The 19,828-nt window shown below is 38.0% G+C and overlaps 1 protein-coding gene across 1 annotated transcript in view; it reads left to right on the top strand.

Moving 5' to 3' along the window:
* The first annotated feature begins 815 nt into the window (after nucleotides 1-815).
* Nucleotides 816-19,828, top strand: part of STK32C (serine/threonine kinase 32C) — a 28,588-nt gene continuing 9,575 nt past the window's right edge. Inside the window, exons 1-6 of the mRNA XM_070945399.1 lie at nucleotides 816-949; nucleotides 4,133-4,306; nucleotides 5,598-5,635; nucleotides 15,279-15,368; nucleotides 17,599-17,702; nucleotides 18,957-19,073. Coding sequence (XP_070801500.1) covers nucleotides 831-949; nucleotides 4,133-4,306; nucleotides 5,598-5,635; nucleotides 15,279-15,368; nucleotides 17,599-17,702; nucleotides 18,957-19,073 — 642 coding nt within the window. The 5' untranslated portion in view covers nucleotides 816-830. The remainder of the gene's footprint in view (nucleotides 950-4,132; nucleotides 4,307-5,597; nucleotides 5,636-15,278; nucleotides 15,369-17,598; nucleotides 17,703-18,956; nucleotides 19,074-19,828) is intronic.

Below are 19,828 nucleotides of genomic sequence, written 5' to 3'. Positions count from 1 at the left end.
CTCATCACAGGCTGAAAATTATAATAGAATCAAGCTACCTTCTTTGTATTCTCATAAGAGTTCCTATGTCAGCATTCTGATGCTGCCATAAAAAGGAGACGAGGCTTGACTTTTCACCTACTTATTTTCTCTGTAGATAATATCCCCTAAGAGATGGGATGGGAGGGGGGACATTCCTATGGGCTGAGGTCAGAAGCTGGGGAGACTGACTTGGAAGATGGCCAATGAGAAGATGAGAATTGGGGAATGGAAAGGGAAGGTTTTGGGGATCAGAGGATTAGTATCGGCTACGACGAAGTCAGGGCCAGATCTGTCGTACTCAATAAATGGAATATTTCAGCAAAGATTAATTGTTTAATGCAATTTATTTGAGATGACATCGAAACCTGACACCCTGTGTAAGCTTTCTCCTACATGATGGCATTTGATGTCAAGTCTCATGTTCTTCTCAGCCAGCATAGCCTTCAGACATGGTTACTTATTATAAGAGAGGAAATTCAACACATTTGATTGACTGCATTGTCTTTAGATATTTTGCTAAAATGACATTACCAGATGCTGACAATTTTAAAGAAAAGTATTCTTATCAAAAGGTAGACTTGTCTTTTCCTTCATAATTTTCTGAATGAACTTGTGCAGAAAATAACATGAAAATAATACAAAATAAAAGAAAATAATAAACAAATGATTTTTGGGGAGCTCATCACATTTCACCATTGTTTACTGATTACAATAGATAAATAAAAAAGTACAAAGACACATATTAATTCAACTTTTTTTTGTTGTGTTACATCTAGGTGTGCATTGTACAAAAGAAAGACACAGAGAAGATGTATGCCATGAAGTACATGAATAAACAACAGTGCATTGAAAGAGATGAAGTTCGGAACGTGTTCAGAGAACTAGAGATTCTACAAGAAATTGAGCATGTCTTCCTAGTGAATCTTTGGTGAATTTCTTTTTTTTTTCCTGAATGTATCAATTCCACTGATTTTCCAAATGCATGCATCTAGTTGAAGGACTTTTTCAGAAAAAAGTCTTGGGCAGTGCAGATTTTCAAAATTTCATTATACATAAAGGAAAATGGCAAAGTCCACAATCTATAGCAAACAAAATTTAGCATTATAGAAATCCAGTATTCAGAATATCTATAGAAATGGAGACTCCAGTTATACAACAGTTGGCTTATGATAAGAATTCCTGTGATAAAACATAGTTTCTTAATATGTGGCTGCAAATATAGAATTAAATAATTATTAGATTAGTTTGGCTGGCTGATTGCCTGGCTGCCCATATTGATTCAGGAATTATTAGAGCTGAAATTTAAGAAGGCACAAGGTTGGAGAAAGCTGTTGAGGAAAAAGAAACCAATTGTAATAGTGTAATGTCAAAAGGACAAATGGAATAAATGAAGAATGTAATGAAATGTAATAAAGATTAAACATTGAATAGTGGAAAAGACAAACATATACTACCTTGATTAATTGTGGAGATCACATTAATCTGGATTTTTTAATTGATACGATTGAACAATGAGATTCTGAGATAATCTGTCTCTTGTTCATTTAGGGAAGGATTTCATAGGAAAGTCGGCTACCATAATTTTAGGAGAATTTTTCTAGGTTTGGCGTATTTACTTTTTCATTTAAAGTTATTACTATTCTTCAGAAAAGGAATTATATTGAATTATTATGCTATTGCTATTTGCTATTCAATATAATTATATTGAATTATTGTATCTAGCAGTTCTCTTTCTACTGTCATTCTTAATAGTTCTCAAACCAACATCTAGCTCATGTGAGGAATAGGGCTGCAGAAAAAAATTCCTGAACTGATATCAGCAAGGTTGTAATTTGGAGAATAGACCTTTCGGTCTATTAGTATAAAAAGTCACATCTCTACTGAAAAATGCCTATGCACTGGGGTATAAGAATCTCAGTTGAAACTTCAGTGAGATCTGCCCTGTCGCAAAACTAAAAACATAGCACTCTTTTCTCCACCACCCTATCCCCCCATAACAAATATGGGAAGGGCCTGGTGGCTCAGCAGACTGATAGGATTGTGATTAACACCAGCTGTCTGCAATTACTGTAAGTTCAAATCTCACCAGGCTCAAGGTTGACTCAGCCTTCCATCCTTTCTAAGGTAGGTAAAATGAGGACCCAGTTTGTGGGGGCAATAAGCTGACTTTGTATAAATATACAAAAGTATGAAGGCTATTGCTTAGCGCATTGTAAGCCACCCTGAGTCTCCGGAGAAGGGTGGCATATAAATCAAATTTTAAAAAATAAAATAAAATAAAATAAAAAATATGTGGGGTAATTGACCCAAAGTCAGCTAGTGTGCTTTCACAGTTGGGGGTAACTTGAATGTCCCTTGTTACCCTAACTACCATGTCACAGTAAGGAGGCAGGGTGAGGACATGTCTCCAGCTTTGATTGCATAGGAGAAAGTGTAGCATAATAATAAATATAGAGGGCACACTCCTGTGGTTTTACGAATGTAAGAGGAAAAAGTATGCTGGATCAAAGTTAAAGGTCTAATTTAACATTCTCTTGTTAAATGTCCAACCAGGAACCACAAACATAACATGGATCCAGTAGCTTCTTCTGTTTCATTTTCTACAGCAATCTGCTGTTGAAATGTGCACAGATCCAGTCTTGGAAACAAGACATACCTATGCTAAATATTAAGCATTGATAGCTTTATCTCTTATGCAGTTGTGTGACTTCCTTTCAAAGCTACTCAGATTGGAGACTATCACTTCTTTATGTAATAAGAAATTCTGGAAGTTAACTGTGATATGTGAAGACTTTCTCTCCCCCCCACCCAAAAAAAAAATTGGTGTTATGTGAAGGAATAATTTCTATGTAGCCACTCATGGTTATCTATCTATACTAATAATGTGTGTCTTTTTTGGTCCCCTCTTTACTCTTAAGCTGAAAAAACACTGAATAGCAATGTGTCTCACAGGGGAATTGCTCAAGCCTTTTTATCCTTTTGGTTGTCTTCTCTTGTTTTTATCTACAATACTTTGAAATGTAAATACTGATTCTTCCTGTAGCTTTCTGAATGGATAATTCAGATCTTGGCTTTTTTTTTTTTTCCAAGAGATAGCACTACTGAGTCATCTTATGTAATGGCATTTAACAAAATAATAATAATAAAATAATAAATAAAAATGCACCAAATGTTAAAAACATTTTTGGTAAGCTTTCGGTATTTTCATTCTTGAGATCTTACACTCTCATCTAAATTCTTATGAGTGCTTCTCCTAGAAACTTTGTTGGGGAATGTAGAAATGTAAAGGAATAACCATGTTATGTGCTTTTTACAAAGATCCAGATAAAGTATACACTTCATTTATTGGGGATGATAAACTGAAGTGGATGTTTCTAACTCGTGCCAATTCTATAATCTAGATATTCTTAGAAGAAGATAATTCTCTGACTTATTTGATCACCCCTTTCACATTTTTTTTCCACTCAGCTTTGGCAGATAGAGCAAAAATGTCCAGCTAATGACATCCCAGAATTTCTGTATTAAAAAGATTCCAGGCAGCTCAGACTAACAAAATCTTGCCAATGAGTCATTCACACTAATGGCACTGGTTATCCTTTGATAATGAAATGAGATAGACTGCTTGGTATTCCAGTACATTATTGATTATGCCTGGAAAAAATTACTGTGTAATGATCATATTATAGAAGCCATGTGATCCAGCCAGATATAGAAACAGGATTACATGAACAAGTTAAAATTAACTATGACAGCTGCTCCCTACTAGATACAGAATAGAGGACAGCTAACAGTAATAAGCATTAAAAGAAAATGACACCCCAAATATATAAATATCAGTGGTTCAAAAGAACTGGGACAAATGAAAGGAGTTGAAGGATATATATTTAGATATGTAGAAGCATTGTTATTATTCAAGCACATTCCAGCCAATTCTTCTGGAAATTATAAGAACCGAAGTCCCAATGTATCCAGAGGTCACCGGGTTAGGTAATATAATACTAAGGACGTCTCATTTCCAGGTCATTATGTGGTATGGAGAACTATCATAAGGGCATAGTAATATTGTCTGTGCAAATATAATGGAATTCCCTGTTCCCTCATTTTTCTATAGGTACTCCTTCCAAGATGAAGAAGACATGTTCATGGTGGTGGATCTACTCTTGGGTGGTGACTTACGTTATCATCTTCAACAGAATGTGCAGTTTACAGAAGAAACAGTTAAACTATATATCTGTGAAATGGCATCAGCTTTGGACTATTTGCGCAGTCAGCGTATTATACACAGGTGATCTTACAATCTGTTGTTGGCAGCTGTAATGATCAGGTCTAATTCTATGAACTCATCTCATCCTAGCCCATTGGGAACAACTCTACAGAATCTCAACTCTGAAATTGATTTTATAGTTGGAGTAAATTTTCTTCAGCAAATACTTAATCTCTAGTTCTACCATGAAATGGAAGGACTGTTCATTGTAGGAAATAATCAAAATCTAATTTTCTAATCCTCTAATCTTGATCTGTATTCTATTTACATAGAATTTTGAACAAGCGGGTAACTTCATGATCATGTCATCTCAATCTTCGATGCACTTCTGTGTAATTGATTTCTTTCTATAGGATTATAATTGAGACTAGTGGCTGCTGTATCAAAATCTTTCTCAGTTTTTTTTTTTATTATTTGTCAAAAGTCTGGAAAAACTCTTTTACCATGAGTCAAGACTGTTTTAGTACAGAAACAGCCTATCCAGCTTTTACCGATATGGTGCCTTTTAGATGGGTTTCTCAATTTTCAGCCAATTTTTCTGGAAATTCTAGGAATTGAAATCCCAACACATTTAGAGGACACCAGGTTGGGGAACATTAAATTAATGACATCTCATTTCCAGGTCATTAGCGGCCTCCTCTTCCTTCTCCTCCTAACAGGAGGCACAGAGATTATGGACTGAGATTAGAACCATGGCATTCTGGAAGAGTAATTTCCTTTTTACCTACCATATACATGATTTCACTCCTCTCCTAAATGCTTATATCAACCAGTGAGTTACTGGCTCAGAATCATCCAGTGAATTTCATACTGAATGAAGTTTGAAACTAGATGTTCCTGAACTTTAATCCCATATTTTAATGACAATAGAATAGATCCTCATGTGGAGAAATGCATTCTCAGGGAGATGCCAATGGAAAAATTACACTCCCCTATTCTGGCAGTCCAATTTTAGACCCCTGGCAGCTGCTTATTTAATACAGTTTGAAGATGGAAGGATCTTCATCATAAGATAACTCCAATTGGCAGGAATTGTTTTCAAACCTGACATGCCTTTGTTTATTGAGATAATTTCTATACACTACATTCAAATGAAATTTCTTTGCAAAGATCATGGGTATTTCACAACTCTGTTTTTGTGTAGCTGATAATAGGTAATGTTTTTACAATCTTGGAAACAATAACAAAAACTCAATATGCTTAATGGCTTCTTAGAGCAATTTGCTTGATATGGAAAAAAAATTCAGGAGTAGTTGCCTTTTTTCTGTCAAGATTAAGTTTTATATATACATACATTTATTTTGCTTTTCAGAGATGTGAAACCGGATAACATTCTCCTTGATGAACAAGGTAAGGAAAAATTGCATGGTTTTTATTTCTGCTCTCTTGGTTTCTGAATGGAAACGGGTGATATGGGATTTTTTTTGCACTTTGTATCATGTGCATTTATTTCAGTATTGTAATATTAGGTTCCAGTTTCTGCAGTAGTGACAGACACACAAGCTTACAGGATTTGAAATGAGTTGATTGGCTCATGGCTTTCTCAGCAAGCCCTGGGGCACAGCCATTTGTGACCCCTGAATTTATATTAGGATATTACTCCTTAGTATTTATAGTGTTTTCTTCCCTGATAATAGTAATATATATTACATTTTTGTTTTGATTACCGTGTTGTGTTCTTGTTTTATTGCTTTAATAACTTGTATATAATGAAGATTTGCTTTGATGGTGGAGGCAGCTTATACGTTGAACAAAACAAATGAAGAAATAACTGGTGGAAAAGAGACATTATTAGTAGCTACTATAATTTCAATTCTGGCCAGAACCAGTTTATGCAAAAACAACTACAAGCCTTAAATCATCTCTGTCTCTCTCTCTCTCCCCCCTCCCTCCCTCCCTCTTTCTCTCATCTATTTTCTTTTGCAACATTCACATACAATCATATGTAGATACACTCATTCACACATTATCATTTACTCTACTCCCTCTCTTCCTCTTTCTCTCTCTCTCTTCCTCTCTCTCTCTCTCTCTCCCTCCCTCCTCCTCCCCCTCCCCCTCCAGCTTTCTCTCATCTATTTTCTTTTGCACCATTCAAATACAATCATATGTACTGTATATACTCTACTACATACACCCATTCACACATTATCATTCACTCTACTCCCTCTCTTCCTCTCTTTCCCTCTCCCTCTCTCTGTCCCTCCCTCCCTCCCCGTCCCACTCCCTCCCTCCCTCTTTCTCTCATCTATTTTCTTTTGCACCATTCACATACAATCATATGTATATACTCTACTACATATACCCATTCACACATTATCATTCACTCTACTCCTTCTCTTTCTCTCTCTCTCTCTCTTTCTCTCTCTCTCTCTCTCTCTCTCTCTCTCACACACACACACACACACACACACACACACACACACACACACAGTTATGATTTATGAAGTCTAGCAACCAGAATACTGATCATTAAACCAATGAGGCTTCTCTCTACCTTCCTAAGTCTTTTCTCAAAAATGATTGTTCCCTAATCCCGGTAATAGATGAAATCAGCCATCTATTCCCTACCAGGCTGATCAGCTGTACTGCAAAGAAAGGCAGGCAGAGCTCCGGGTCATTCTGTGGGCCACCAAAATTGTAGCAGAATACTACTTGCAGGCTGCAGGTCCCATCTTTTTAGGATATTCATTATCTTTTACTACTATTATTGATATCTTTTAATCTGTTTGCATGCCTAGTATGGCAAAATCAAGACAAAGGTTGGGTTTGAAGAAAGATACCAAAAGTCTGCTTCGGATACAGGAAGGATTATAGCTTACAAGTGTGTCACTTGCTTTAGAGCAGTGTTTCTCAACCTTGGGAACTTTAACATGTGTGGACCTCAACTCTCGGAATTCCATGCTAACTGGGCAATTCTGGGAGTTGAAGTCCACACATCTTAAAAGTTCTCAACGTTGAGAAACTCCACTCTAGAGCAGGAGTGTCAAACTCAAAGCCCACTGGCCGGATCCAGCCCATGGGGTGCTTAGATCTGGCTTGTGGGGCCAGCCTGGAAATAGCAAAGGACCAGCCCGCAGTGCCTCTGCTAGTGAAAATGGGAAGTGCGTGGCCCCCCTGCGGCCCATTTTTGGCCTGGACGGCCTCCTGCAGAATCCTGCAGCAAACACAATTCCCCCATTCTGCTTTCCAGCTCCATTCTCCAGCATGCAGAACAACAAAAGACTATGTGACTACCAGTAAAAAAAAAAAGTTAAGTCAGAGCTTCTACATTTGTGAGATCTTCCCCCCCCCCACCCCCGAGAAGTTAGAAGGTCTGATTGCATTTTTTTTTAAAAAATGGTAGTCACATGGTCTTCTTTTGTTGCCCTGCACGCAGGAAACGGAGCTGGAAAGCAGGTTAGTGAGGGAATTCTGGTTGCTTTGGGATGGGGTGGAAGTGACAATTTTGCATTATGATTCTTCTGGAATGGGGTGGAACTGAAGATTTTGCATTATGATTGCTCATAAGTAAGTAAGAACCAGTAAAAGAGGAATGGAAAAATCCCTATCTGTACATCAGTGTTTTTCAGTCTTGGCAAGTTTAAGATGGGCGAACTTCATGCTGTCTGGGAATTGAAGTCCATGCATCTTAAAGTAGCCAAAGTTGAGAAGCATGGGTCTACACTAGAGTTTAGGATTTTCCATTCCTGTTTTATTTAGAGTTTGGTGCAATTAAATCAATCAGCTGTGGTTTCCTTAACAAATAGTGATTAAAGCGATATGAACCATTACTGGACTTTTTGTGAGAAACTGAAATTAAAAGTTGATCTGGGGCTTTGATGATTAGATATGGGGTTATGGAAATAATGTAGACAAATGTTAATCTTAGAGTAAGAGTTTGATATATTTTTTACTTATATCTGTACCAAAGAAAGTTGGAAGTCATTCTTTTTCGGTTTTCCTTCTTTCCTCTTTTTTTCTTACACTTTCACTCTTTTTCTTTCCTGAGCCTTTTCTTTTTTCAAATCTGTTTTTTTATTTGTTTATCCCTTAGCTTTGTATTTTTTTGGATGCATGAAGATCAAAGACTCAGCCATTATAATTCTACATTCCTTATTTACAGAAATCATATCAAAATTTAGATATCATATCAAAAGTGATATGATCTTTTTTTTTATTGAAAAAGTTTTTCAAATACAAATTTTCCCCCTTCCCCCCCCCGCTCCCTAACCCCCATCCCTCTCCCTCCCCCCATGGCTTCTACAAGATGAAATCCAAATTAATATCACATTATATAATACTTTACCACCCTTTTACACCACCCCCTATGTGCTTAGCATTTCTTTCTAACATTATTATTATGTCCCCCATATACTATACATTTCAAAACAGCATTCGGCTATAAAACTATATAATAGATCCTAATTTGGCATTTATTCTGCTCACAATCTACCCATTTCCTCCACCCCCATACATATATCTTTTAATTCAAATCTTTTAAGTATATTAATATCTAAACATAACATCCCTTTTCCTAAACTAAGCAATCGGTAACGTTACCTATCACCTTATACCATATCAATTTTATTTCACCCACTTTCCTACAGGTCTACCATACATAATATATTTAATATCTTTATTCTTCTGCCCATGTCACTAAAAGATATTTCCATATATAAGTAAAACCCTCATATGACTTTAAATTTGTATTCCATATAGTATCTTCTGTAATGTCTTTCAACTAGATTGTTAATTCCATCGACCATGTTAGGGTAACATCAAGTCCTGCTTCCAACAGTATTTTCAGTATCTTCAATTACCATCTGCCCCCATCATTAATAAGTATTTCTGTATATAAACCCCCCCCCGAGTGACTTTATATTTATATTCCATATGGTATCTTCTGTGATGTCTTTTGTCTAGATTATTAATTCCGACAACCACATTAGGGTAACAGCCAGATCATCTGCATGCCCCAATTCCATAGTTCTTTTGCCTTATAGCTCAACATATATGTAATCCATTTTTCAGAGAGTCCAAAATAGAAAGTTCCAATCCGCTCAATCACAGGCCATCTTCCACATCCCAAAAACACCAGCACTGCAGAGATCTGTTATTCTTCTCAAAATAAAAAGTGATATGATCTTATATAAGGCAGGTTCTGAGTCCCTCTAACCAAAAAGTGTTTATCGATAGAAGAGAATATTTGTAGCTCAGGGTTGAACTGGGGGGTCCTTGGTGCTCTCTGAGCTTGATGGTTTTCTTGCAGAAATTTCATTACCAAACCAGGTAACATCATCAGTACTAGAAGGGAGTGGAGTTTGCTCTTATTTTCATATACTAGTAGCTTACCCTGTCAGTGTTGATCAGTTGCTTTACAAAAAGTATTTTGATTGGTGCCAGGTCTCTATGGCCTCAGACAGAGAAGGGCTATTGTGCACCCCTCCCTCAAATGTTCTTTACTCATCCTAAAATGAATCCTCTTTATTTAGAGTTTCAAAATTTGCTGTTTGCTGGGAAGGTGTGTAGCTAAAAGTCAGTCTACATTTAGTCTACATCTGACTTTGGGGATATTTCTTCATAACCAAACAAAAGTGTATTTTCTGTGCAGGTCACACTCCCTGCTCACTGGATCTGGATGTCACAAAGCAAAGCCCACATTTTGTAATTAACCCCCCTGCCCATTTTGACTGTCAGAGTGCTGCAGGAGGCTGAGTGTTGTCACGCCCACTCTGGCCATGCCCATCCTGGGCACACCCCCAGTCCTCCAAGGTTAAATACAACCCTGATGCGGCCCTCAATGAAATTGAATTTGACATTAAGAGTCTTGGTGGTGCAGCTGACTAAGTGCTATTAAAGTATCACCAGCTGCCTGCAATTACTGCAAGTTCAAATCTCACCAGGCTCAAGGTTGACTCAGCCTTCCATCCTTTCAAGGTAGGTAAAATGAGGAGGTTTGTGGGGGCAATAAGCTGCCTTGTATAAAAAAGAACACCGCTTGGGGGGGCTGAAAGCCCTACTAAGCAGGTATATACAAAAGTATGAAGGCTATTGCTTAACGCATTGTAAGCCGCACTGACTCTCCAGAGAAGGGCGGCATATAAATCAAACCAATAAACAATAATAATAAACATCCCTGCTCTGGAGTGAAAAGAGCACAACTCTGGTACTAGCATTCTCTAAACTAGACGAGAGAAAATTTTCTATTCTAACATTCTGGGGAGACTTGCTGTTGGATTTGCATTGACAATGACTCATTGAATTCATTTTCTGGCTGGTGGTATGACACTTCCAGTGATGCAAAGATGAAATGCACAGGAGCCATGGTTTCCTCATTTTACTCTGAGCAATAGAAATATGGTTCTTCCCTTGGTGCAATTGTCTGGGTATCATAAGTCTTCACAACATAATCACTAAAAACTAGTTATGGAAAGTTGAAAGGTGCAACCTCACAAACCGTGTTCTTGCATATTTATTTACTTCCATAGCAAAATAACTGCTCTTTGCTGCAGGCCAGGACAGGTGTCTAGATGCCATGTCTCCAATGTGCCTGCAGTGCTCTGGTAGCATTCTGCCAAGGATAGAGCTCAAGAGCTAGCAGTTTCAGATGCGTGCTGAGGTTTGTGCCCCTCTACTTCGAGGTTAAAAGCAGAAAGCAAGCAGCAAAGTAAAGGTGTAAGAGGAAGGAACTGTTGTCTCCACGTAGCTGCTGTTTTCCCTTTGATTGGCAATGGGAACACATCCCCAAAGGAAGAGATGAGCAAGGAAGAAGTACTGAGAAACTAGAACTACCAAGCAGTGGTGAAATGTAAAATGTGTTACTACCGGTTCTGTGGGTGTGGCTTGGTGGGGGGGGGTGATGTGACTGGGTGGGCGTGGCCAATGGTTTTTTTTTAACTTTTAAAAGCATTTTTTCTACAACCTCTTCACCCGAAGAGGTTGTAAAAAAATGCTTTTAAAAGCCTCTGGCGATCAGGCAACTCAGCTGGGATCGTCAGAGACTTTTAAAAGCATTTTTTTACAACCTCTTTGGCTGAAGAGGTTGTAGAAAAAATGCTTTTAAAAGCCTCTGACGATCCCAGCTGAGCCGTACGATCATCATCAAGGCTTTTTTTCTTTACTTTTAAAAGTATTTTTTCGGCTGAAGAGGTTGTAGAAAAAATGCTTTTAAAAGTAAAAAAAAAGCCTCTGATGATCATACTGCTCAGCTGGGCATGGGGGGAGGGGTGCATGGATTTTTGCTACCGGTTCTCCGAACTACCTGCCATCATCACTACCAGATCGGGTGATCCGGTCCAAACCGGGACCATTTCACCCTGCTACCAAGGCTGTCTTGCAAAGCAGCCCATAATCTTTAACCGGCCAAATTGACGGTGTATATAGAAATAAACCCAGGCAAAAGACATCATGAGTTAATCTCTCTGTTTCATCAAGCCTTGGCTCATGAATCCCAAATGCTAGAAATCCACACACTGGAGGAATAAAAGGAAGAGACAGAGATTGATTTCAGACTAGCATTTTTATCTTGGCATGACAGCATTAGTAGTGGCTGATCTGCTTCAGGCAGTTTAGGAGAGATGATGTAGCATACGTAATTGTAGCATAAGCGAGATGTGGTTCTTAATACACATAAACTGATATCAAACACCTCTAGAAGAGTATAGTTTGAAAACGACTTCCCCTAGTAAGGTCGTATATTTAAATCAGAGTTGATGTGTGTGTGTGTGTGTTTTTTTTTTTTTAAAAAAAAAACCTTTAAAAATACATAAATACATTGCTCTCCTGCCCTGGAGTGCAGATTACAGCCAAACCAAAGCAGAGCTCTCTCTATCTCAGACTAGGGGTGAAATCCAGCAGGTTATGACAGATTCTGGAGAACCGGTAGCGGAAATTTTGAGCAGTTCAGAGAACCGGCAAATACCACCTCTGGCTGGCCCCAGAGTGGGGTGAGAATAGAGATTTTGTAATATCCTTCCCCTGGAGTGGGGTGGGAATAGAGATTTTGCAGTATCCGTCCCCTGACACACCCACCAAGCCACACCTTGCCCACCAAGTCACGTCCTCAGAACCAGTAGTAAAAAAATTTGGATTTCACCACTGCCTCAGACGCAGCACTCTTCATTCATTTGTTATACAATGTGCCTGGGCAATTGGAGAAGGTTCAACTGCTTCACAGCTTAAACTGCAAAAATCCAGGCAACCATTAGTAGGCAGCTCTGAGGTACAGAAATGTTTGATTCTGGCTGCCATCTAGTGGTCATTCCTATGATGTCAGTCTAGATCTTGTAGCTCTAATTCACCCTCCTGTGCTATTGGTTGGTCCTGCAGTTCTATGTTGATATTTGAAGGATTGGTATCCATGTTATGTATATGTTTATCCGTGTTGATCTTCATTTTCTCTGTAATGAAACACTTCCTTTATAACTCAACAGAGAGGCCCATTTCATGTCAGAAAAGCTTTTGAATGGAAAATATTTATTTATTTATTTATTATTAAGAACTCACTCTTGGTAACTCTGGGCAGCTTGCAAGGATAAAACCCAAGTATAAAAATGAATAATCTTCTATCCCCCTAGTGACAAACTATACACTTGATGGACTCCACATCATTCTGGGGTACCCAGGTCTGTTGGTAGACCATGTCTTCAGGCTTGCAAAAGTGAGAGGCAGTCTCTGCAGACATGATGTTCCACAGGGAGGGAGCAACTACAGATAGGGGCCTTTTTCTTGGTCCCACTAGATGGACCTCAATGAGTCATGGTGGCACAATGGTTAGAATATAGTATTGCAGGCTTGCTCACTGCCAGGAATTCGATTCTGACCAGCTCAGGGGTCGGCAACCTTAAACAATCAAAGAGCCACAAAGATCCTAAACGGAAGCCCCCCATTCAATTCTAGAGCCGACCACAAGTCTGGTTCCCCCACCATAGAGTCTCCTCCTAGTGCAGCATTCTTTTTCCTCTACCTGGCCTACCTGAAAGCCCTATCAATTATGGAGCTGACCAGAAAACCCACCCGTTGCCATAGAGTCTCTTCTGGTGCGCCATGCTTTTCCTGCCCATAACCGGAAGCTCCTCTCAAAATTGTGGCGGCGACAGGGAGCCGCAGCAGAGGGATGAAAGAGCCACATGCAGCTCCAGAGCCGCGGGTTGCTGACTCCTGGACCAACTCAAGCCTTCCATCCTTCCAAGTTCGGTAAAATGGGGACCCAGGTAAAATGGGGACAATATGGTGACTCTGTAAACTGCTTAGAGAAGGCTGTAAAGCACTATGAAGAGCTGTATAAGTCTAAGCGCTATTGTTAGTGTTAAAAGTGACCCATAGCATTCCCTGCCTCTAGTGAGTTGTGTAGATATAACTGGGAAGAGATACCCCTTCAAATAACCTGGTCCCAAGCCATGTAGGGCTTTGAAAGTGACAGCCAGCATTTTGAATTGGACTCGGAAGCAAATTAGCAACCAATCCATCTCCTGCAAGAGAGGCGACACATGCACAAATCTAGGCTTGCACAAAACTATCAGGGCTACCGCATTTTGAACCAATTAAAGCTTCGAGATACTTTTCAAGGGCAGCTCCATGTAGAGTGCATTGCGATATCCACAAGGTGGAATTTTAATGGTTTTGCAATCAATTGCCAGAAGATTCCTTTATGCCTCTCCTGATGCATTCTGCTTTGTTCCAACCCTGACAATAGCGTATTCCCCAATGAATCCTTTAAAAAGCTTATCAAATAGCTTTTCACACAACAGGAAAGCGAAATGTTAGTTGGCTGGAGCAGCTTTTATGTATTCATGTGTAATCCAAGTTATATTTAAAGTGTCACCAGCCCAGCCATTAGTCCATCGATCAGAAAGAGTTTCAAATGAGTTCCGATTTTTCCTACCATGCAACATTTTCTTTTCCTATTCTGAATAACAGGTAAGACACTGCTACTTTGCCCTTTCATAATCACAAAAGAAAATATGATAATGTGTGAAAGAGCTTGCTGACCTACAAGAGCATTTTTTTATAAAGTGTAAGTAATTAAAAACTAAACTGAGATGTTAGCTCATTATAACAAAATTATATTATTATGATACAATTGCATTTTACAATGGCACCTTCTTTAGGATCATGATTATTCTGAAAATAGATGTCCATAAGTAATATAGAACTCTTAACTGAAGTTGCAAGTGGCTTCTCCATAAAGAGAGATATAAATAGCTTTTTTAAATTGATATATTAGTTTTCCTGACGGTATAGTGAAACCTCAGATCATTTAACCAAAATGTAAAAAGTGGATTGGGTGCTTTCTAAAGAAAAATCTATGGTTTTAGAATATGATATTTCATTCAGTGGATTGAAATCCTGATTGCACTTGTCACCTATGAGATTGCCTATAGACATTAGACTATGTATGAACAAATATATTGAAATACGGGACTCATTTATGCAAAATACAGAGGTTAAAATATATAGTCAAATATATAGTTGATGTAGTTAAACCAGTTGTATAAATGTATTAGAAATATATGTATTTGAATAATTAAGTTAGATAACTGTGTATAGAATTCTAACTACCTTTACAACCGAACTGATATATTATAACTTCATTTTTGTTTGTTGTCGTTGTTTGCTTTGAAAAAAAAAAATCATTTTCATGTGTTTTCCCCTCTTTTTGTTGACAATGCATGTATTTTTATCTTTGTGAGTTTTTTGTTTTTCTGTCATAATTTTTAAAAGCAATACAGTAAAAAAAAGAGACACGATATTTCAAAATTTGTATCAAATAAGACATATTTATATTGTTTTATATTTAAAAGATAATAATACAACTTCCTTTAATACCTTTAATACCATTAACTGTTCTCTAATGGTTCAGATGCCCCATGGTTCACATTGATTAGAATTTTATGTCAATTCATAAGAACCCTTATTATCTTAGTCGTATTATTATCTTAAGTCGTATTTGTCAGAATAAATGAATACTACAGGGTGTTTCTACCTAAATGTCATGTTTTGTGTTCTATTTAAGGCCATGCCCACCTAACCGATTTTAATATCGCAACAATCATCAGAGACGGTGAAAGAGCAACTGCTCTAGCGGGAACTAAGCCTTACATGGGTAAGTGGACACATTTCTGTTGCTTAACGATGTGGTTTGCCTGCATATTCATAATGGGCTGATGGATCATATTCTTCAGGTATATAGTAGTATTAGGGTTTTCCTTGGAAAACCATGACCGTTACAATAAAGGTAAAGGTTCCCTTCGCACATATGTGCTAGTCGTTCCCGACTCTAGGCGTTGGTGCTCATCTCCGTTTCAAAGCCAAAGAACCAGCACTGTCTGAAGACGTCTCCGTGGTCATATGGCCAGCATGACTAAACGCCAAAGGCGCATGGAACGTTTTTACCTTCCCATCAAAGGTGGTCCCTATTTTTCTACTTGCATTTTTTATGTGCTTTCGAACTGCTAGGTTGGCAGAAGCTGGGACAAGTAACTGGAGCTCACCCCGTTACATGGAACTAGGAATTCGAACCAGTGAACTGCCGATCTTTCGATCAACAAACTCAGCATCTTAGCCACTGAGCCATTGCGTTCCTGACTGTCACAATACAAGTGATTTAAAACTCACTATGAGATGGAAAGAAATAAAAACATCCTGTTCCTGTAACAAATTAATTAAAATGATATTAATTATTTTAGGGGCACAACCAGAGAAGGCTTTTGTTGTGAAATCTCATCTTTCGTTTGTAATCCTCTACTGTTTCTGTTGTTTTTCTTCTACACAGACTACTTTACATTAAGGAGTCAAAAAACAATGGACAGACTTTCATTTCCCTTCATAATACTAAGAGCCCACTATGTGGAAGCATCTTTAATAGTAACCTCTCCCCTCTACACACACATCTCCTAATACCGTGGTACCTTGGTACTCAACTGGTTTGAAACTCATCGAATTTGGTGCTCAACACATTTTGATGTGAAAATTTTGTCCCAGTACTCATCGCTTGCTTGGTACTCAACACAGAAGCTAGAACTTGTTGGTGTCAGCTGCCTTGTGACTTTCTCCATTATTTCTTATAGGAAAAATTTATTTAGTTTTGGTACTCATTGTGCCCTATCCTTGAAAACGTCACCTTTTCCTATCTTAGATCCAAAATTGTATTTGTCCACTCAGTCCAAATAAAAGATACATTTTCCTGCTAAACTGTACCTATTTTGAGATTCTGTCATATCACATTTACTTTGTTGTGTTTGTGTGTATGTCTGTGTTCTGTACCATATTTGAACATGTATAATATGATATATTAGAATCAGTTTGGTATAATGGTTAGGATGCCAGGCTAGAAACTAGGAAACTGTGAATTCTAGTCCAGCCTTAGGCACAAAGCCAACTGGGTGACATTTGGCTTGTCACTATTTCTCAGCCCTAGTAAACCATTTCTGATCAACCTTGACAAAAAAATTGCAGGACCTTGTCCAGGCAGTCCCTAAGAATCAGACACAATTGAATGGGAGAAAAAAATGAAATAAAATGTATACAGCATATGGCATATCATACATGAGCTAACAATATATATTAACATTTCACCTAGATTAGTAAAACACAATAAAATATAAATGTTAAAAAGATGTAAGTTTAAATACCAATGTCTAGGTCAGCTAAACATTGAAGCACAGCATTGTTTATATTAAAAAAATAATATTTATTTTATAGTAATCCTCCCACACTTTATTTTGCCCTAGGCATAAAATAATCATCTAATTTAAATCTATTTATTTTTCCCTCTCTTAAAGAGGATTAAAGGTATAAGAATGCTTTAATTTTATATTTTGTTAATTGAACCCTTTTGCTTCTTGGTCTTTCATTGATATTGGCTGTTTATAGCAGACGGCAGCTATAGATTACATCTCCAAGATTAAGCATATGGTCCATCCACCTTTTAGAGCTGTAAACAGTCTCACTTAATTCTAGAAAAATGCAAACTATGGAAGGGGGATCATATTAGCAACGATTTCTTAATTTTCGTTTTATATAACTATACAAGTACTACGTGTATTTCCAGTCTGGAGTCTTGAGGTCTGAACCTCACTTACCCTGCTTTCAGCTGGTTTATCTTCCCAAATATTTGGTCCTACATATGAAGTCAACATGTGATTCTCTTTTGGTCAGCATGCCCAGTTACAACTTAGAAGTTCTTGTGTCTCATTTACCTGTGATTAAACCCCACTAAATTTGTTAGAATATCTGGTTTTACAACTATGGGAAAATGCAAAAACCGCAACAGCAGTTATACTGAAACTAACAATGATGGAGGTATTAAATGATATCCTTGTTTTTCTTTTCAGCTCCAGAGATCTTTCATTCCTTTCAGAATGGAGGAACAGGGTATTCCTTTGAAGTCGATTGGTGGTCTCTGGGAGTGATAGCATATGAGCTGCTGCGTGGATGGGTGCCTAACATATTTTTTATTTTTAAAAATACTTGGAAATTGCTTTTCCCCATTAAAGTGTGGGGAATAGCTTCATGGATTCCAAGTCAACGAACATACAAATCAGTGGAAGTTAAAAAGTCTTATTGAAGAAAACAGTTATAAAATGTAACACACACAAACAAGACAGCCAAATAGGAAATTGCAACTTTCTACAGATGAGTGTAAATTCAGAACAGAATTTAAAGTTCCTCAGCTGTTGGAAGCTTCATGTTATTCCAGTTAATGTATAGTGTTATTCCTGAATTGATCTATACAGAAGCTGATCCCTAGGAGGGGATTTCAGAGTTCATTTTTTCTACCAGTTATTCATATTTCTAATTAAATACACTTCTTGTTTGTCAGACACCAACAATTTATGTGAGGCAGTACCAGTTCTTAATATCAAGTTCTCTCTGCCATAAATGGCCACCTTGGATTTGTTCTCTTAAACTATCTATCTATCTACCTATCTATCTATCATCTGTCTATCTATCTATCTATCTATCTATCTATCTATCTATCTATCTATCTATCTATTATCTATTATCTATTATCTATCTATCACCTATCTGCTGCCCAACTCCTTCATGGTACAATATTAAACAATTTGAGACAAAATGATATAAAACAAAATAAAACAAAACATATGAGAAAAGGGATGGAGTCTCATAACAAACCAGTCATCCCACAAAGGGCCACACCCTCTATTCCAGAGCCTAAGGGAAGAGCCAGATTTAAGGACTCCTTTAAATAAAGCTAAGGTGGGGGTTCTAGGCACTTCAAATGGATGCAGGACAGACATTACAACTTTGTGGGTCTGTTCAGGTGCCATTGTTAAAGTGGAATCTGGAGCCATGCAGATTCTGTCCGACCATCCAGGATAGAGAGTAGCTATGGGAGACAGATGGTCTTTTGGATAATCATCTTGAATCACATCCAGAAGGGTGCTGGCAACCAGTGCAGATTAACAAAGATACCATCACATATGTGTGCATGCCCATAAATGCCTGTCCCACAGCATTCAGAACCAGTTGCAGCTTCCAAAGGGTCTCAAGGCAGCCCCATAAACTTTGTAATAGTTGAAATGCAAGGTAACCAAAGCATCATGATGATAGTAACAGCTATAGTATTACAGCAGTCTAAATAACTGCATTAATTAAATGCTTGATGTTATGATAAATAAATGTGGAGTTCTCGTGCATTTCCATTTATTCATCTTTTTTCCCCCCTCAGAGGCCTTACGACATCCATTCCAATAGTCCCGTGGAATCGTTAGTTCAGCTGTTCAGCACTGTGAGTGTTCAGTATACAACAGCTTGGTCAAAAGACATGGTGGCATTATTAAGAAAGGTAAAATCATTGTTTCTTTGGTAAGGATTGCAATGATTCATTATCACTGCACAAATATGGGCTTTGATCCAAAAATATGTGCTCCCTCTGACTTGCCAACATGCTGCATATGTCTGTGTAGCAACAGTTGCCTTCAGCACATTACTTCATTGTTCCTAGAACAGTGTCAGGGAAACATGCCTGCAGTCCTAAGCACCGAAGTAGGGGGTGGGGTGGGGGAGTGTGTTTTGCACCAGAAATACTGTCTCCTGTCCTTCAAATACTTTCCAGCTCCGTATATGCGTCACTGCCGCGGTGGCTCAGTCACTAGAATGCAGTATTGCAGGTTAATTCTACCAACTGCCAGCAGTTCGATCCTGACTGGCTCAAGGTTGACTCAGCCTTCCATCATTCCGAGTTCTGTAAAATGAGGATCCAGATTGCTGGGGGCAATGTGCTGACATTCGTAAACCACTTAGAGAGGGCTCTAAAGCCCTGTGAATTGGTATATAAGACTATGTGCTATTGCTATTTTCATTGGGTAGATGTAAGTGCATTGTCAGAGAGGAAAACATATTTTCTTTACATGTAATGCAGCATGCCATTTTATCGTTAAAGCTATGCAATGGCTATACCTTTAATTGCTAGTAAATACCTCCTTGCAGGCAGTTAAAGGGCTTTCTGCTGGCTTGATTAATAAGGACTTATTTTCACATTATCTTTTTTTCAGATTGTGATACCCCCTATAGGAATTCAAAAGACAAAAAAATGTGTGA

This window comes from Pituophis catenifer, unplaced genomic scaffold, assembly GCF_029215685.1.
Source record: "Pituophis catenifer annectens isolate HBS135680 unplaced genomic scaffold, rPitCat1.0.hap2 SCAF_6, whole genome shotgun sequence".
Lineage (NCBI taxonomy): Eukaryota > Metazoa > Chordata > Lepidosauria > Squamata > Colubridae > Pituophis > Pituophis catenifer.
Note: the sequence above shows the minus strand (reverse complement) of the source record. Positions and strands in the feature narration are given on the sequence as shown.